Source organism: Camelus ferus, chromosome 14, assembly GCF_009834535.1.
Source record: "Camelus ferus isolate YT-003-E chromosome 14, BCGSAC_Cfer_1.0, whole genome shotgun sequence".
NCBI lineage: Eukaryota > Metazoa > Chordata > Mammalia > Artiodactyla > Camelidae > Camelus > Camelus ferus.
In genome coordinates this window covers 8,695,759-8,717,308 of record NC_045709.1, presented here as the reverse complement: position 1 = coordinate 8,717,308, position 21,550 = coordinate 8,695,759, and the positions used below count along the sequence as shown (strand labels likewise).

Below are 21,550 nucleotides of genomic sequence, written 5' to 3'. Positions count from 1 at the left end.
GGGAAAACTGGACAGCAGCATGTAAAGCAATGAAGCTAGAACACTCCCTTACACCATACACAAAAATAAACTCAAAATGGATCAAAGACTTAAACATAAGACAAGATACAATAAGCCTCTTAGAAGAAAATATAGGCAAAACATTATCTGACATACATCTCAAAAATGTTCTCCTAGAACAGTCTACTCAAGCAATAGAAATAAAAGCAAGAATAAACAAATGGGACCTAGTGAAACTTACAAGCTTCTGCACAGCAAAGGAAACCGTAAGTAAAACAAAATGACAATCTATGGAATGGGAGAAAATTTTTGCAAATGAAACTGACAAAGGCTTGATCTCCAGAATATATAACCAGCTCATATGACTTAATAAGAAAAAAACAAACAACCCAATCCAAAAATGGGCAGAAGACCTAAACAAGCAATTCTCCAAGGAAGACATACAAATGATCAATAGGCATATGAAAAAATGCTCAATATCACTAATTATCAGAGAAATGCAAATCAAAACTACCATGAGGTATCACGTCACACTAGTCAGAATGGCCATCATTCAAAAGTCCACAAATGACAAATGCTGGAGAGGCTGTGGAGAAAAGGGAACCCTCTTACACTGCTGGTGGGAATGCAGTTTGGTGCAGCCACTGTGGAAAACACTATGGAGATTCCTCAAAAGACTAGGAATAGACTTATCACAGGACCCAGGAATCCCGCTCCTGGGCATATATCCAGAAGGAACCCCACTTCAAAATGACACTTGCACCCCAATGTTCATAGCAGCACTATTTACAATAGCCAAGACATGGAAACAGCCTAAATGTCCATCAACAGATGACTGGATAAGGAAGAGGTGGTATATTTATACAATGGGATACTATTCAGTCATAAAAACCGACAACATAACGCCATTTGCAGCAACACGGATGTTCCTGGAGAATGTCATTCTAAGTGAAGTAAGCCAGAAAGAGAGAAAAATACCATATGAGATCGCTCATATGTGGAATCTAAAAAACAAAATAATACATAAATACAAAACAGAAACAGACTCATAGACATAGAACATAAACTTGTGGTTGCCAGGGGCACAGGAGGTGGGAAGGGATAGATTGGGATTTCAAAATGTAGAATAGATAAACAAGATTGTACTGTGTAGCACAGGGAAATACATACAGGATCTTGTGGTGGCTCACAGTGAAAGAGAATGTGACAATGAATGTATGTATGTTCATGTATAATAGAAAAATTGTGCTCTACACTGGAATTTGACACAACATTGTAAAATGACTATAACGCAATAAAAAAAGGTCAAAAAAAAAGAAGTAACAAAATTAGTACATAATTATAAAATCATCTATAAAGTAATTATTTAGCACAAAATCCTAAAAGTTTATATAACAAATATACAACTGAAGAGCTATAAGGAAAGAAATGTATAAAATAAATACCTAAGGAAGAAACAGTGGAGCTACACAAAATATAGAAATCATATATCTATGACATATTTGCTTATGGCTCTATTTTGTGTATTATTTTTAACAGAGAAGTTTCATTTGACTCATTTTCTATCTTATTGGTATCAGACTGCTAAACCACTAATAATCCTAATACTGAGGGTGTAGAAACTCCATGAGGAAAAAAGGTAACCTTACATCAGGTAGCTTTTCTACAACCATAGGTATGGTACAAAAATATGTTCGTAATATACTTAGAAGTTATTAAGAAATAACATAGAGGTAAAGAATGATATCAAGAACTTCTAGTTAAAAACAGTAGAGTGAAGTTAGATCAAAGAATCTCCTTTCCAATATCTAATAAAATGAAGGGGGAAAAATGTACTGGTTAAGTGCTAGTACTAACACCAAATTTAAAACATAGTGACTCAGAGCATCCTCATCTTTCTCCTCTTCTTACTTGGACGGAGTAGAAATCACTGATGAGAGAGGTACAAAATGGTGGAAATAAACAATTACAGCAACTTTCTGACAAACATAAAGATTCCAGCATACTATGCTGAATTAGGTAACAATGTGAAACCTAACACAATCCTGTTATAGAAGCAGGACAGAACGGCCATATAATGGCCCTTACAAGTGCCTGTTTTAGAGTTCATTCTAATAAAAATCTCAGAACCACAAAGACTAATCATTCCAGATGAGGTTCCTACTTTCTCCCTCATCCTCTGACTAAAAGTGAGTATAATAAAAAAACCTGCTCTCATATGGTATCTCTTTGGGGTCACAGATAAAGTATGAAGTTAGTGAAGGGAGATTTATTAACACTACATCAGAGAAAAGAGAACATCATCAGGTCAGGGTTGCCCACATAAAGCCCTAGCAACATGCGGAAAAGAGCACAGTGATTATGCAAACACATATAGAAAATAAAAAAATAGAATCACAACATAAAGGGGGAAAAAAAAATCAGAGAACCCATTCAAGAAAAGAATACACAACCAAGTTGTCCTTCAGGTATAAAGACTATAGACATGATTCCTAAACATGCCAAACACAGAAAACATGGTGCTTTTAAAAAGCCTTTTTTTGAAAAGTCCTTCATGGTAAAATCTAGCCAGTTAAGGATAAACCAAAATAAAGAACTCAAAAATGGAGAAGCTATGATACAGGAGGGACAAAGGCTTCGAATCCACTGAAATACAGAAATGAGACTAACAAGTGTGATAATTATAATTACAGAACAGCATGTAAATAGAATCTTTGCTAATGTGATGATTAAAAAAAAGCAAATCTGAAAGCAGGGAATAGGGAGGAGACAGCAAGAGTGAGAATTCTTTTTCTTCAGAGCAGATTAATATATATTGTTTTAAATCAAAACACAAAGTTAAATATTCTGTTAATGTTTTCATAATGCTTTTTCATAATTTTAGAGAAATATTTTAGGAAATAATCCTGCATAACTGACAAAACATTTATATAATTTAAGCAATTCTATTTCTCTTATTTATTTTCTCCTGTATAATTTGGGTAAAATTAGTTTTTATATTTTAAACACAGCAGTATAATATGACCCTATTTTTAGAAAATAATATCTGTGAATGCACTCACCCACCCACCTTTTTTTAATCAGAATGTATGCACAAAAGTGTATCCGGAATGACAATCACATAATTTTAATGATGATTATTTTAGGGGGGTTTTGGGTAATTTTTCTACATTTTCCTATGCATTTTTCTGTATTATTTGAATTCTTCATCATGAGTATATATCATCCTTATAAAAATAGCAACATTATTCTTCAAAAAGGAAAGGAAGGAAGAGAGAATGAAAAATATTAGAAACAGAAATAAAATGAGACATTTTCAAGGTTCCCTCCAGTACCAGAATTACAGGAACTTGCTAACGACTAAGCCACACAGAGAACTGGGGGAAAGGGGAAGCAACATTAAACTGAATTAAAATTCTGAGCTTACTGAAAAGAATTATCAGTTATTACAACTGAAACATAAGCATGTAACAAACATGATGACTTTACCTTTAGCTAGTAAAAATGTGATCCAAGAGACTTTTAGCACCAACATAGAATTTATTTCAGTAGATATCCTAGTAAACAAACAGAAAGTAGAAAAAAAATCACAATGACAGTTTTCCAACTACACCTTTTTTTCCTATTTTTAAATTACAAACTGGAGTTGATCACATAATAGAATACAGTCCATTTCAAATGCACAATTTACACATTAATTTAATCTGCCTGAATTCAGTTAGTGTTTTTACCAAGATATTTATATTTTCCCACAGAGTAGTATATATGTTTTTTTAAAGAAAATATTGACTATTTCAATTCTAATCTAAAAATATGCACAGGAAGTGGTATAATATGACATACTTGGTTTCCAATTAATACCTTTCTGCTCTTTGTTTTCTAATTAAAATCAACACTGTGAACAGAAAAACAGAGGTTTTTGTGACTCTGCTTTACCAATTTATACCTTCATAAATTTCATGTCATTCTCTTCCTAGAATTAACAAGTGGAACAGATTGATAGAACTAATAAACATACAATTTCCCTTTGTATCACTCATCTTCAGTATTACCACTTCAATGGGGCAGAAAATCTCATACTACTCATTCTGTTTTCAAAAAAAAACCTCTAGAGCTCTTCCAATAGTATAGTGTTGGAACATGTATTGTACATTTCAAAAGAGTATTTGGAAATTTTAATATAGACTCATACTTATTCTTACACAAAACTATGCTCTGAGTCTTAGTTAATTAAATGCCTGTAATAGAGTCTCAATAAAGACTTCATCAATGAATTTGCATTTTTCTCAGAGTTGGTGAAATGTTACACTGAATCAGCTTCAACCTTACTAGTTCTCCCTTGAAGTAAAAGACATGTATTTCATACCATTTTCTTTCTGAAAAAATAAATAATCTGCACAGGGCTTAAATCTATGAACTTAATATATGAAACAGCATGAAATAATCAAACTAAGCCAGAAATTATCAGCATGTTTGGGATTATTCCAGAAAAATCTTTTTAAAAAACCAAAAAGTGAAAATTAACATGCTCTGAAGTACTTACGAACTGCTGGGTTGTGCCAAGTATATAAGTTCACATGTCCTAAAAGGAAGAAATAATTATATTAACATCATGGTTTTGTAAAAAATTACCTTTTAATTTTTTTTGTAATTTAGAAATTAATTTTATCATGCTTTATTTATCTTAAGGATACTTTTTTTTAAAGTACAGTATTATAAAACAAAGTTAAAGCAGATTTTTCCAATTTATTTTGACATGACACACATCACTGTAATATCTAATTACAAAAGGATTGGAGTCCACATGTGCATTTGTAACTTAGGAAAACATTCTGTAATTGAATCTTGACCTGGTTAGAATTTCAGGTCAGGTCATAAAAGCCTAACTAACTAAGAGTCTCACTGAAATAACACAACTAAAAACTACTATAAAACCTACTTATTTAGGACAATGACTTCTAGAATGGGGGAGTAAGGATCCATGCAGGTCTGGTCCCCGATATAATAATTGGTAAAAGTATTTTAAAAAACCATTTAAGGTCTCTGGAAGTTTTCCTAAGGGCATATGGCAAAAAGGGAAACATTTCTTCAAGAAAATCTACTAAATCTTGGTAAGAATAATGACAGACTGTGGAATTCAAAGCAAAAGTTTTTCTCCTCTCCTCCAACTCAGCATAACAAAGCTCTGCCCCTGGAAAGTGTAGCTAAGACACAGGGCTCCTCTATCCCCAGCTCCCATCCCAGAACTCTCTCTCTGGGAAGAACAGGCTACCAGCATTTCTCATCAATCCCTGTCCATGCTGCAGTAGGTCTCTCCCAAGAAAGAGAAGCTGAGGGGTCTGCAGCTCCTGTCCTCCACCTATCTCCCATTCATAGGGTAAAGTTTTACTCTGGGCACAACAGATCAAAAATACTGACTTCTCTTGCCCCAGCTGGCTCATAGGACAGAGGTTCCAGCCAAAGGCAATCTGAGAAGACCAGGGGCTATCGCCTCTTCTCGGTGCCCTACTCTAAAACAGAGGTATCACTCCAAGAAAAGCAACTACTGCCCCCACCCAGACCTCCCAAGCCGTGGCACAGAAGTGGTGCCTAGGGAAAGGCAGGTCCTAACAACAGAGAACCTTGAGCTCTCCCCAAGGGAATTCAAGGCTGAGAGCACTGTTGAAAGCAATATAGATTTTAGTGGAAGTAAGAGGAAGCTGACTGACTCATGAAAAGAAAAAAGCTAAACCCTAGATCATTCAGGCAAGAATTAGGGAAAGATTAGCTAAGAATAGCTCTCCAGGTATCAGAATAAGCCTCAAGGCTGGTCTCCTAGACTACTCCTGCCAAGGGTGCCAAATTTTAATTGGATTAGACTGTGAAGCAATTTGTGACCCAGAGCATTGTCAAAAACAATAAAGCAATCAGTCAACAATTAGTGGGAGGCAACAACTAGGTGTGATATCAGCAGAGGCAGTTAGCTTGACAACAGGGAAAAAGATAGTCAAAGAGAACCCACTAAAACCAATGTCAGCTCAGAGTGACTGTGCACATGCCCAAGGCTACATTAAGGAGCAGTATCAGAGGCTATATACATTGTGAGAAAAATAAACCTCACTGAAATGGTACAGCTAAGTCACTAAATAAATAAACAGGAAAACAGCAACAACCACAAGTCCCAGGAGAGAAAAGCTCCCAGAGTTACTACAAGGTTATCAAAAATGTCTAGTTTTCAAAAATAAATATAAAATATGCAAAGAAGCAGGAAAGTATTACTTCTACATAGGGGAAAAAAAGCAGATAATAGAAACTTTATTTAAGAGAACCAAGACATCAGACTTAACAAAGACTTCAAAGCAGTTATTTTAAATAAGTTCAAAGAACTAAAGGAAATCATGCTTAAAGAAGAAAAAGGTATGCTGACAATGTCTCATCCAATAGAGGATATCAAAAAAAAGATAGAAATTATTTTAAAAGAACCAAATGGAAATTTGAGTTGAAAAGTACAATAACCAAAATAAAAAATTCACTAGAGGGGCTCAGTGATCTGAGCTGGCAGAAGAATCACTAAACTTGAAGACAGATCAAGAGACTATGTAGTCTAAAGAACAAAGACATAGAAGAAGAAGAAAAATGAAGAGGCTCACAGAAATGCTGGACACCAAAAAAAACCCAATATATGTATAATGGGAGTACCAGAAGAAAAGGGGGAGAGAGAAAGAGAAAAAATACTTTAAAAAATAATAGCTGAAAACTCCCAAATCTACATGTCCAAGAAACACAACAAACTCCAAGTAGAATGAATGTTAAGAGATCCACACCCAGATATATCGTAGGGTAAATGTTGAAAACCAGAAATCTTGAAAACAGCAAGAGAAAAGTGATCCATCTCATACAAAGGAACCCAATAAAATTAACAGATGACTGCTCAACAGAAGCAATGAAGATCAGAAAGCAGTGGGATTACATATTCAAAATGATAAAAGAAAAATAACGTTAACCAAGAATCATACATACAGCAAAACTATCTTTCAAAAGTGATGGTGAAATAGCTTCAAATAAAAACAGAGCATGTGTTGATAGCAAACTCACCTTACCAAAAATACTAAAAGAAGTTTTTCAGGCTTAAAACAAGTGACCCAAGACAGTAATTCACATTCACATGAAAAAACAAAGAGCAATGGTAAAGGTAATTATCTTATTATGAGAGATCGTATAACTACATATTTCTTCTCCTTTCTTCTAATTGCTATAAAAAGCAACTGCATAACGCAGAATGTATATATTGTATTCTTGGGCCTATAACATATAGAAATGCAACGTATTCGACAACAGCACCACAAAGGAGGTGGGTGGGGTCAAAGCTTTACTGGAGTAAACAAATGACACTAAATAGTAAATCAAATCCACAGAAAGAAATGAAGAGGAAAAGAAATGGTATATTAAAAAGTTGATATAACAAACTCTATTAATATACACTTACTCTCCTTTATACACTCAACTACTTTAAACGACATATAACCCAAATATCTATAAATAGATGAATGGATAAATAAAATGTGATAGAGTCATACAATAGAATATCATTCCATAATAAAAAGTAATCAAGTTTTGAAACATGCTACGACATGGATAAACCATGAAAATATGCTAAGTGAAAGAAGCCAGTCACAAAAAATATGTAGATCAAAAATTTATATAAAGAAACCTACTATGTTATAATAAAAAGCAGACAGTAATCAAGAGGGAATTTTTACAATTATAGAAAAGTTATTTAATGTCAGATGCATTGTTTTATATCATGTTGTAATTTGCTGTAACTCAGAACAGAATGTTACCATACAGTAAAGACAATTACATTCAAATATAAACCTGTGCTTTCTAATATGGTAACCACAATCACCTATGGCTATTGAATACCTGAAATGTGTTTGGCTACTCCAAATGAAGTCACGCTGCAAATGTAAATTACGTACCAAAATATTCAAAAATACTTAGTATGAGAAAAAGAATATAAAATATCAATAACTTTTTTATTGGTTTCATGATTTCCTACTGAAATATAATTCACATAACAAAATTCATCATTTTCAAGTGTAGAAATTCAGTAGTTTTTAGTAAATTCATTTTGTAACCATCACCACTATCTAATTCCAGAATATCTCCATCACCCCAAAAAGAAATCCCACATCTATTAGCAGTTACTTTCCACTCCCTTCACTTCCCATACTGTTTATTAAGCAGTATATGCTAGGAGGTGAGCTAACCAGTAACATTATCTTTCTTAATTCTTATAATTACCCTGCAAGAAAAGTATTATTATCTATATTTTACAAATTGAAACTGAAATTTAAAGATGTTAATAAACATCTTTCCCTAGCTCAGTCAGCAAGTGACAAAATTAACATTCATACCTAGATCTGTTTAGCTTTTTAAAAGTTATCATAATCACTAAAGCACACTGCCATACATACATATAGTCTACCCTGAAATAAACAGGCTTTGGTATCACAGTTAATCTTCCCAATTGCTCTTCAGAAGAAGGTACATGTAAGACAGAAAAAAATCTATCTATCTACTTCAAGGCCAATAAACACCAAAGTATCTCATATAACTGATCAATAAAAATTCTAAAGCCCTTTTACAAAGTCCTGAGTGAACTTTAAAAGGCCAAATCTGACTATGACACTCTCTAGCTTAAAATCAATGACTCTCCATCACCTGCAGTTCAAAGTCCAAGCTCCCTATCAATCTAATCCCTTCCTACTGTTTAGTCATTAGCAGTATCAAAGTAAATTACACTACTGCTGTGGCTTTGTACACATTTCTCTCTGCCTTTCTCCGTGCCTAGGATGCTCAGTCCCAGTTCCTACACACTTTGCTTGGTGAGTTTCTATTTACCTTTTAACTCCTCCTCAGACATTGCCTCCTTCCATAGTTTTTTCACCCCAGAATTATTCTTCTCACCCTTAAAAATATACAGTATTTTGCCCACTATATAATTTCTACTTCTTACAAATAATCCTCTACAATAGAGCATCAAATGATTATTGCACTTAATTTTATTAAAAAATATAATTTATTTATTTACTATAAGCTTCTTGATGATCATAGTGTCATATGATTTTGCACCCCCAGGATCTATCATACAGTGGGTACTAACAGTCACTTCGTTAGTGCTTGTTGTAGTTTAATTTATTTGCAGTGAAACAGCTAAAAGTATAGTTTCTTGAAGTATATTCCAAAAAACACTACTTCTTCTAAACCGCCATTGGGAATACAAGTCACAGCTTAGTCGTATAGGTCACATATACCTTCCACTCCCAACATGTTTTCTCTTTCTAAACATAATAGCCCTATCAGGAAGAATTTTAAATTTAGGTCACTCTTTCATTCAGAACTACAAGTCTTCTGGCAGAGAAGGCTAAAGTGGAAACTAAGCTTTAAGTTTATTAAAACGGATGAGAAACATGAAAAACAAGTAATTTTGTAGGAAACATTCAGAATGTATATGATTGGACAAATAAGAAAGTTAAGAATATTATGGGGACAAATCTAAGGTGTAATACTTAATAACTTTACTAAATATGTAATAGTTCCCAGACGGAATCTAATCATGAACAATGACATGAAAAAGCAGGGTGTAATATTAATAACATTTGTACTTTACCTTTCTAATTTGCTGTAGAGTGCACACAGTACATTATACTTCTTCAATAGTCTTGACATAACATTATCAACTTTGGTACTGGTATCAATTTCTTTTAGTAAGTCAAAGAATTTATAGACACTACAAAGGAAAGAATAGAAAAAAGTGAATCCATAACTTAAAAAATTCATTTTGTTTCATTTTCAAAGCATAGATATTTCAATATAAAAGACTGTTAGCCCTACACCAAATCACTATTACATCCTTTGGAAGGTATTAATTTTTGCATTTTATCAGAATTTAAAAAAGAAAAAAAGCCTTCAACCTATACCCCTGAATCTACATACCTGTGCCTCTTCCACCTACTTATCATCAAGACCATAGAAAAAAAAAAAATAAAGGTTATTACAGACACACACATATATTTCTCCCATTTTTAACCAGTAAAATAGTTTTATTTAATTTTTTAAAAGGTATCAATGTGAAAATTTCCCAAAGCTGGGAATAACATTCTAGAGCCCATATATTTATTTCTATATCTATATGTGTTAAAATCGTAAGTTCACATCCATTCATCCAATTCCAACACAAAACCACATGGTTCATTCCAGTGTTTCCCTCTCCATATTTATAACTCTTCCTTGACAGTGAGAAACTTGGGATCCAGATATCTTTAATTTACTTATTTAGTCAATCCCCTGGATGTAACTACTTTCCATCTCCCAAGCTACCAATTCCCCTACATGGGTGTCCTCTTCTCTTGCTCAGACTGACTTCCCATCCCCGACTGCCCCCACCCCTCCACATGGATACCTTCCTCACCCTGGTAGGGCTCTGACTCCTTATCCCAGACTGCCCTTACCTCATATGTGCCATGACTTCCTACACCAGCTGCCCGCACACCCTGATTGGGCACTGACATTGCACACCAAGCAGCCTGTGTCAAGAAGCATGCCCCCAGCTCCGCCCGGGTAGATGACCTCCTCATCCCACTTTGGCTCTAACATCCTTCTCTGAGCCCCACAGCTCTACCCCACTACAGATGCACACACCTACTTTCTGCACCCCACCAATCATCCAGGATTGAATTGTTGGGGAAGAGAAAAAGAAAACTGATTAAAAATTTTAAGTTGTTTAAACAATAACTCTAAATTATTCTTTATTGTTTCTATAAAAATTAACATTTTTGAAATATTAATACATATACTGTTCACTACTGAAAAATAGGGCAATAGAGATAGCAATCATCAACTGCACCTCCCACTCTCATTTCTAATCAAGTCTGTCTAAGGAATTATATCAAAGCAGCAAACCATACTATGGAGGAGTCACCAGATCCATCTATAGGCTGCCTAGCAACCTATAACCTGAGTTATAGTCTTCATTCCAAAAAGTGGGCTGCACCACTTAGACATCTATCCCGAGAACCGGAAAAATAAAAGCTTCAGCTACTTAGCAGTGGGCAGGAACACAAAAGAAGGTTATGAAAAGTTCTACTGATATAGAAGAGATTGGGGCAGCCACGACAAGCTTTGTGGAAAGGCAAATAAAGGAAGAATAGAAGTGATACAGAGTAGGCAGTCAGGATGTTGCATGAAAAGAGCCAATGTGCAGAGAAAAAAAGAGGAAGAAATCAACCTTGGGACAGCGTTTATTCCAGAACCACTCTCACTGCCAGTTTTTATGAGATACATGGTGATAACTACCTACAGAGCACCGTGAAAACTGTGAATTGTTACTACAAAGCCTTTTTTCCTAGGGATAACTTGAGTCTCTATTCCTTCTGTAGCCCTCCTCTGAAGGAAAAAGAGGGCAGGAAGCTGAGAGGGAAAGAAGGCAGGCAGACAGGCATAAAAAGCCCACAGACCTGAAGGTACCTATGTATTCTACAGCAGTGCTCCCTGGATTGTTACTGGTCTGTAAACTGTTTACCAGTCCACAATTAAGTACAGAGATTGAGTCGCACTTAAAAACTATTATCGCAATTTGACACTAATTTTATGCCTGCTGAATCTAATAATACAAAATTTGGTCCTATGTCTAGCATGATTTTATTTCATTTTTCTAGTAATTAATTTACATTACATTTTAAAAAAAATCCGTCCATGATATATTAGAAAGAAACCAGTTCTTCACCGGAGCATATTTAAGAAGCAGTGGTCTAGAAAACATTCCTGGATAGTTATCAGAACACTGAGAAACACCCTAAGAAAAGTTGTACCAAATATATTACTATATTTATTATAATGATATTATTTACATTTTATAAATGTAGTGCTGCTTTACAAAATATAGTGATATTATGTCCATTTTATAAATCAGTGCTGCTCTACACTCAGGGAAAAGTTTAGGAAAAACTTTACCAGAAAAATTCTTTCATCTTATAGATAAAAGATACAGACAGAACCTAGTAGAGTATCATAGTGCCTAACAGTTGGTAAGTTTTGTTTCCTTCCCCTTTTTTCTGGGCTGGGCAGGTGGAGAAAAAGGGTGTGTGAGGAGCCTAAAGAGAAAAAAGAGATCAAGACCTCACCAGGGCCTACGTTGTTACAGGCACTGACTCTATGAACTGTTTATTTCTCTATTCACTGTAAATTATTTAATCCTCATAATTCTGTGAAGTAGGTAATAATTTTCATTTCATAGATTAGGAACCTGGGGCTTAATTAGAAGAAGCAATCTGCTCCATGTCATATACCTTGTAAAATAAACCCAGTCTATCTTAACCCAAATATCCATACTCTTTCCAATCTTCTGAGGCCACTACATTTCCTGAATGAATGAATAAATTAATGTAGAATTTACTTACATACTTAGGTTATTTTTCAGCTATATAAAAAGAGATAAATGAATTCTAATTCAATAAGTTAAAAATACAAACACCAAGGCCTTTGTTTCCACATTTTATTTAGAGGTAGTAAGGAAAAGTGTTACCAAAAAAATGCAATAATTTAATTTATCTCATTTACACAAAACCCTAATTATGTTTAATTTTAGATGGCTTTATCCAAAAACATACAGGTACTACTATCTTTTTGGTAAAAGTATTTATTTAATCTTACATTTTGTAAACACGCTGGAAGAGAAATGACTGGAGGTCCCAGAAGGCTCTTCTGAGTTGTTACAAACAAATTAGTAAACTCTTATGAGCTTATAAGCTCAATACAGATATTAGTTAAGTAGTAACTGGGGCAAGTATTGTAGTGGATACTCAACTGAATATACAGTCTCAAAAAGTATATAATTATAATATCTGTTATATTCAACAACCTTAAAATTTAATAAATCTTAACTGAATTCCTTTAAGATAGACTCACACTACTTTTACAAAGAAGTTTTAATATATAATAAGCCTACTTCATAAATCCTTGCTTTTCTTGTCCACTTTATCAACAGCTACAATTAAGAAAGTTTACAGATAGTGAGAGACATAATGAAAATTTTCCCAGGATACAAACTGCTACATTTTTTTAAGAAAGTGCAGCATAAATACACCTTCATTAAGGCCTCCAATGGAGAACAAGAGTTCACTAGTTGACCTAAATGTGTGTTTTATTTAATTTTAGCATTTCTCACTAATTCCCTAAAGTCTATTAAAATAAAAGTTCGGAAATAGTTTTCTTTAATGGCAGAGGCCTATACTGATGTAAGAAATTTTACCTGGTTTCTATGCTTTTCTGCAGCTCAGTGAAAGTGAATGGCATCTCATCTAGGTCAACTGCCGCAATAAAGATACAGATTCCCCATAGTTCCTTTTTCTTTTGAATATAACCTTCCTGGGAACAAAAAAAAAAAAAAGGTTCAAATATTCATTAAATCATTCACATATGGGATACTGTGTTAAAACTGTATTATATGCAACTTTTTTTCTTATTCAGCATAACAAAATAAATCTGTTTCTAAATCTTTACTAGGGCATATAGTTAAGAGCATTTAATTCTATACTAAAGGAACCCTTAAATTTCATATTGTAAGGCCAAAAAAAAATTACTAGAAGGATCAAACAGTTAAATTACAACTTACTATAAAAAACCTAGGGGTCAGTCAGTTCTTTGAAGTAAGTATTTCCACTTTTCAAAAATCCAGTATCATCAAAGTCAAGTTAAAAGATTTTAGACTCCATAACATAAATTGCTTAAAAAAAAAAAAGCCTAATTTCTTATTTGACTGGCTTCTTTAGCTTTAATTCACTTGTTCTTTTATCAATCTATTAATTAATCTTTTCTAAACGTATGAAATTCTTATCTCTCAGTGCTATAATTGCTTTCCTTGTAAACTGAAAATTATAATACATATCTCACTTTGTAAGAATTAAATGAGGTTATATGTATAAAGCCCTTGGCATAATGCCTGGTGTATAATCAGTATTCAGTGAATGATGGCTATCACTATCATTTGAATATTTTTTTCATTATCATTAGAATACTGTTTCCCCTAAAAATATATATCCCTAAATATGTAAGTTTTGTAGGTAAAACGTGGATATATTAAATTGAAAACAAAAGAAATACCAAGTTATCTGATATTCTATTAAACAGTGAGAATTATTTGCTTACTCTTAATTGCAAATTACAATAGAGCTGAAAATTATGTAATGAAATTTTACATTGTTTGGAAATCTCAATTATATAAAAGTTTTAGGAAAAAAAGGATTATTCTAGATTATCAAATTTTATGGATAATACAAAGCTTGTCACTATGCAAGTTAAACTATTCCTTTATCTTAGCTACTTAGGAAATAAATATTTTTAAACTTATATTACAACCATACACCCATTAGAATTGTTAAAATTAAAAAGACTGACAATCAAGGGTTGATAAAAAAAGTAATGGAACACTCAAACATTGCTGATGGAAATGTAAAATTGTAAAATCATTTTGAAAAAGAAGTTTGGCAAGTTTTTATAAAGTTATAAAAGTTTCCATAACACTTATTAGATATTTACATCCAAGAGAAATGGAAACTTCATACTTGAATACTAATAGCAGCTTCATTCATAAAAACCAAACACTGAAACAACCCAATATCCAAAACCAGGTAAAAAGATAAATTGTGGTATATCCATACACTGAAGTGTTATTTAACAATAAAAAGGAAAAGTACTAATAAACACAACATAGATAAATCTCAAAGTTATTACACTGAGAAAAAGAAGCCAAACACAAAAGGGTAAGGTACATGCTGTGTGATTCCTCTTGAATGAAATTCTAGGAAAGACAAAAACTAATCTTTCATGTCACAAAGTAGATCAGTGGCTGCCTGGGGACAGGAGTGGTGGTATTGGGGAATGACTACAAAAGAGAAGGAGAAAATTTTTTAGAGTAATAAAAAATTTCTATACCTTAATGGTGGTAATTACATGGTTAAATAACATTTGTAGAAAGTTATTGTTCATTTAAAACTGGTTGATTTTAGTGTATGCAAATTATACCTCAATAAATTTGACTTTGAAACTATACTATCTCTGAAACTGAACATACAAAGTATATGTTGCTTGACTGTTATAATGACTACGAAGTATGTTTTAATAAAATGAATGAACATAAACTCATATATGTATTTACATTAATACTGTCAATTTCTCAGGAATTACTAAGATGTAAAATGTTGTTTGTCTCTATAATAAACAACCTCCAAACTAACATGCTATTTGAATTTTTGTGCTTAGTTCTTATTATGTCATGTCTTATTTTGGTTTGCTTTTTCGCTCTCAAGCTATCACCTGTTGGACCTAACTTCTCTCAATGTGTTTTCTTTCAGCAATTCAGTCTTTTTTTTTTTTTTAATGCTTTTAAAGTTGGGAAATGAAGTATTAAGCTTGTTAAAATTGAGTATGTTGTTTGTTCATTTTTTTGAAATAGCAAATTATATTAGGACATAGTCAACACAATTCAACACAAGTTCATCTGAAATGATAGAATGCCTAAATAAAATGTTGTATACATAGGTTCTGATCTTTAAGAACCTGACGAACTTTCCTTAAGTAAAATGAGTGGCCTTTATTTCAGAAGATTTATAAATCGTGTTGATTTTGTTGTTGATATTGTTGTTCTAGCTGCATGCCAATTAACTATATATTTAGATAAAATGGTCTTTCTTCTTTACACACATTTATATATGGTAGAAAAATAAATGTTCCTTCTAAACTTGAAACTATTAAATATTAAATATTTTAATCATCTATATTTGACTTAGTTAGAGGGAACCAGATTACAGATGAGATCATGTTATAAAACTAAATGATTCATGCAAAAACAAACATTTTTTTTAATAGAAAGAAAATGACCAGTTTCCAACTAAAAGATCCCTAGAAATAGAATTTCTAAAGTATTTAAGGTTCTAGATATAGACATACATACAGACACAGGTACAGACATGGAAAGAGCTTGCATTTTAGTTGTAACCAGTAACATACACTTGGTCTGATCTTATATAAGATTTGCTAGAGGGAAAAAATTTACAAAGCCATGAAGATTACAATCAACTACAAAATCCTACTCTACAATCATTTTGTTCATTTTCTAAAACAGTAGATTTTATTGGAGCACAAATAATATAATTCAACACAGTCATCTGATGTGATAAATGTCTAAATGGAAAACATCAGTCTAACCACCATATTTGCAATCATTTAAAAATCACGTTTTTTTAATCTTCACATAGTTTTTTTTGCATTTTCCATTTGTTTATGTCTTCCAAAATTTGAGACCTCTAATAATTTTTCAAGAAATATTCATCATGCAACTGCTATGGTTTTATGGCTTTTGGGGATACAGTAGTAAAACAAAAAACTACCTGTCTCCCTGGGACTTAGACTATTATTTACTTCAGAACATGAATTTTGGTGTCAAACATTCAAGAGTTTGAATACACACTCTAGTTGTTTAACTGTGAGCAACTTGCTTAAATATAATTAAGCCTCAGTTTCTACCAGAATAGAGATGATAATAGTGTGTAATCAGTGTCACCATGAAAATTAATAGTGAGGATACTCTTAAGTAATCAGCATGGTGCCCAGTACTGGACCCACTGAATCAGAACTAGCAGTATCAGCAGCATTATTATTAGCAGTGAATCTAGCACTCATTCCACTGATTGTCTCAACACCATCATGAGCCAGCCTTCTCCACACCAAACACGTTCATCCATTCCTGAGAATGCTGAGGAATGCTGGAGTTTTGTGTGTGTGTGTGACCGCACAAGAAATCATGTCACTGACCTCCAAACCCTGGCAACCACTGCTCTGATTTTAATTCCTTTTCCAGAATGTCATATAAATGGAATTATGCAGTCACTAGCCTTTTTTTCCTGGCTTCTTTCACTTAGCATAATGCTTCTGAGGACTCATCCACATTGTTGTATCTACCAGTATTAATTTCTTTTAATTGCTGAGTAGCACTCCATTGTATGAATATGCCACAATTTGTTTATCTATTCTAACAGTTCAAGACATCTTTATGAATAAGGCTACTAACCCTAGCCTTAAATACACAACCACAGATCTTTAAGTGTATGTATGTTTTCATTTCTCTTGGGTAAACATCTAGTTGGGGAATGCTAAGTTCTACATTAAATGTAAGTTTAAGTTTATAAGAAACTGATAAACTGTCTTCCAAGGTGGCTATACCATTTTGCATTCCCACTTGAAACAAAAGAGAGTTCTAGTTGCTTCACGTCCTCACTAGCACTTAGTTTTTATTTGTTTGTTGTTTTCTGTTTTTTAGACATCCTAGTAGGTATACTGGTACATTTTCACAAGGACTAATGACATTGAGTATTTTTTCAAATCTTACTTAATTTCCATATCCCTTCTTTGGCAAAGGGCCTTTTCAAATCTCTTGCCAATTTTCTATGCAGTTGTTTGTCTTATTAAGGTGCAAGAGTTATTTATACATTCTGGATTCAAATTCCTTAACAGAGACCTGTCTTGCAAAAATTTTCACCCAATCTATGGCTTTTCTTTCATTTTCCTAAATAGTGTCTTTCAAAGAGCTTAAGTGTTTAATTTTGATGAAGCTCAATTTATTATTTTCTTTTATGGATGATACTTTTGGTGATACTACCTACGAAATCTTTGCTTAACCCAAGGTCACAAAGATTTTCTCCTATGTTGTCTTCTACAAGTTTAGGTCTATGATTCATTTGAATTAATTTTTATAAATGGTGTGAGATAGGGAATAAAGTTCATTTTTTGCATATGGATGTCCAACAGCTCTAACATCATTTGTTGAGAGGAATATCCTTTTTCCACTAAATTATCTTTGTACCTCCAAGTGCAAAAACTGACTATATATGTGTGGATTCTGTTTCTGTATTCTCTGTTCTGTTCTATTGACCTATTTGTTTTTCTTTTCATCAGTACGACAATGTCTTGATTAGTGCAGCTATGTTTTGTTCTTTTGTTCAGTTTCTTCAATCTGTAAAGGTCATTTGATCCACCTCTCATTGTGCAGATTAAGAAATTAAAGACTAGAAAGTTGAGAACTGTTCAACACAGCCAGTCAATGCTATAGACCTAAATCCAGGTTTCCTAACACTCAGTATTATTCCATTTATTTAAGAATATTTCCTTGTTATATTTCTACATTGATGTTCCTAACATTTTGACTATTAAAATCCATAATCTCATTCATCACCCCACCAAGGGTCCTGTACTCTTAATTATTTTACTATTCTATACTATTCATTTCTATTTTGTTGAGAAGGTTTAAGGATCACAATGCCAAAAGCCTCAACTATTTTCTCCATATCAAATAATCTCTAATTACCATAGCTTCCAGTCTTCCTCCAAATGTCTCTGCATCTTTAAGTTCCTCTTCTCTTCTGATTTTGACAAAAGGACATTCTCTTCCACTCTCAAATTAATAAATCTAACCCCTCCCTACCTCCCACTTTGGATCACATTGCCCCTCATCTTCTTCGAGACCTAGTTTATTAATTCTTCCCTCTGTCTTTTGCAATTTCTCTAACAGTTCTTCCCAAAAGCTTATTTCCCTTTAGTTACAAATAAGCTCACATCACCTTAAACAAACACAAAAAAACCTATCCCTTGACTTTATCAAGCTACTGTCCCAACTACACATACAAACCTCTCACTGTTTTCACTATTCACACACACACGCTCACCAAATACACTCTCACAGGACAGACATACCGCATCCACTGAGCACTTACTTCCACTATACAAGCACTGTTCTACTGAGGCTATTCTCTAAGTCTCCAAAGATCTCTAACTTGAATGGCCTTTTCTTTGGTTTCATCCACAAAGACCTCCATACAGCATCTGACACCACTGTCATGAAACGTTTTTCTTTAGCTTTTAAAATATTCTAACATCCTCATTCTCTTTTCTCTCTCTCACAACTTCTTCAGTGTTTCCTAACTCCAAGGACTTTTCCCCACCACCTTCTCTTTTCGGGTGCAATCTCATCCACTTGGACAGCACGCCCATCATCTCCACACAGATGTTTCACATATCTCATTCTGCTTTCCAGTTCTGACTGCTTTCTCAAGATTCAGGTCTTATTTTCCAGTTTTCAACCTAAAATCTATAACTGACTTGTTTTCTTGAAAATTTAGGTGACAATTATGAAATGGGCTCAAAGAGCACTTAAAAATTGTTAAAACAGAGAAAAAGTAATTCTTTTCCCAAAAAATCACTAAAGAAAGGAAGAATAAATGGGCATAAGATAAGAAAAAGCATTTTGCAAAAGAAAAAACAGTAATTTCCAATAAACGTATTTTGAAAATACTGAACCTCAGAATAGTGTCAACTGAAGGACATTTTGCTAATATGCATCAAGTTCCTTAAGAGTTCAGTTTTATATTTAACAATTTATCCAATGAAAATAACTAGAGTATTGAGTCAAAATTTAGTGTAATATATGTTCAAAGAATTATTTATAATAGCAAAAGTAGTGGGAAAAGCTTAAATATCTTTGAGTAGAATGGTTAAATAAATTATAACATAGCTATATTACAGAATAACATAAAACTCTCAAAGCATTTCAAAAATTGGGACATGGGAAAATATCAAAGACATGTTAAGAGAAAAAAACCCACCAGAATACAATATTCTGTGTATATTTTGACTACAATTTTGTAAAAAAAATTTTAAGAGGAAGGAAAGGCAAAAATATATCAAAATGTTAATTATTATCTCTAGGTGGTAGGATTACAAACGGTTTTATTTTCTTCATTAATCCTTGATACATTTTCTAAATTACCTACAATAATAGAGGAGAAAATAAGTCAATAAAAAAGTACTAAATTGACATAAAGTAGGAGAGAAAAAAACTAGGAATACTCGAGAAAAATCTTTAAAACATTAAAACTTTTTACATATATTGTAGTTTAAATCAAAATCTACAATCAACACTTGAAGAGGTTACCTATTAGGTGACCATTTAGTTTAGTTCACTTGAACCACCCAACTGGTAACCCCAAATCAGTGATGATTTGTACTTGCTTTTTCACAATGTACTAACTTATAAAAGAACGCCACCAAGTGGTGACATAAATCATCTTGGAAACAGCAGAAAATGAGGTTATCTTACTATTCATGCTATCGTAACTAACATGAATTTAAACTGCAATTTTAAAAGTTAAAAATACTATTATCTCTCATTTTCACTTTTTAAAATATCAGCCATGACCAAGATGGAAATAAGCCATAAGAAATACGCTCTTTATCTCAGGGTCAAAAGAATAGATTCTTACACTTGACTTTTGAGACTGTAATGAGTGATTAGCAATAAAGTTACAAACTAAATGTATTAGAGAAATAGAGGGGATAAGAGCTGCCTTTATCTTCCACTCCTGGATTTCATCCTCACCAAGGTTAAATGTAGGAACAAAAGGGGTAACATGCTAATATGCCAGAAAATCTTCCCTCTCATTTGTGTAATATTAGCTGACAGCAGTTAGTGTTAAGAAAGTTCTTTGATGTGCTCAGACGAAGCAAGGGGCAAGAGTGGCAGGGCCAAGAAGAAGAATGCAAAAGCTAACCTTACTTGTATTAAATCGTGTTTTTGATACAACATGCAGGGTTAAACATCAGCTGAATTAGCCACCTAGCTACACAATGCCTTTTGGGGGAAGAGAGTTGACTCTACTCCCAGAAATATACGTACCTGACAAGCCCAGATTCATCTGGCCTCCTGCCCAAGAGATGAGCACCAGGGGCTCCCTCCCTTAGGAACTTCTACTGAGCTCAGTGGATAGGCTTGTTTAAGCACTTAAGTAAACTTAAGTTCAGTTTACTTGTTTGTTCAATTGTCCATATCTCAACTAGTCTGTAAGCACCCTGAAGACATAAAAATTGTATCTAACTCACTGCTGTACCCCCAAGAGCCTAGTATAATGTCCAGCACTAACTTGGTGTAAAATGTCTATTTTTGGAAAAAGCAGTAGCAATAACAGCCACCCCGCAATATAGGACAGAATGACTTTTTTGAATTTCTTTTTCTTCCTAGTGTGCTCAACTGAATCACAAGTAAAAGGCATAAGGTAAGAATATTGGTTCTACTATAGTTTCTTGAGCTCCTGAGCACACACTGATAAGCTAGTGAGTATCAAAATGACCCACCCACATGAAGAAATGATATTACCGACCTCACTTTCTCAACATGTGACATATAACAGACCTGGAACTTAGTTTTTAGTCAACCTCTCTGCTTAGTTTATTGACTCAAAGGCCCAAAAGATGATCCACCCAAGAAGATGCAGCCAGAGGAGAGAAAACTGCCACCATATTAAAACAGCCACTAATTAGTTGGGTTTTCTGTTTAAAAAAAAAAAAAAAATCTATGAAACTGATGTTTACCACTCTTGGAAACAAAGATAAAAAAATATTAAGAGGTCAATGCCCACAACTCAGATTCAATTACATTATAAAAGTTATCTTTCAAAGTTTGCAT

At 33.4% G+C, this 21,550-nt stretch overlaps 1 protein-coding gene across 2 annotated transcripts in view; it reads right to left on the bottom strand.

Annotated features, from left to right (window-relative positions):
* Window positions 1–21,550, bottom strand: part of RB1 (RB transcriptional corepressor 1) — a 106,890-nt gene that overhangs the window by 68,859 nt on the left and 16,481 nt on the right. Inside the window, exons 3-6 of one of the 2 annotated variants that reach the window (XM_032496148.1) lie at window positions 13,292–13,407; window positions 9,653–9,772; window positions 4,544–4,582; window positions 3,490–3,557 (exon numbers count right to left, since the gene is read on the bottom strand). In XM_032496148.1, the coding sequence (XP_032352039.1) occupies window positions 3,490–3,557; window positions 4,544–4,582; window positions 9,653–9,772; window positions 13,292–13,407 (343 nt within the window). The remainder of the gene's footprint in view (window positions 1–3,489; window positions 3,558–4,543; window positions 4,583–9,652; window positions 9,773–13,291; window positions 13,408–21,550) is intronic. The other variant, XM_032496149.1, reaches the window with a different exon arrangement.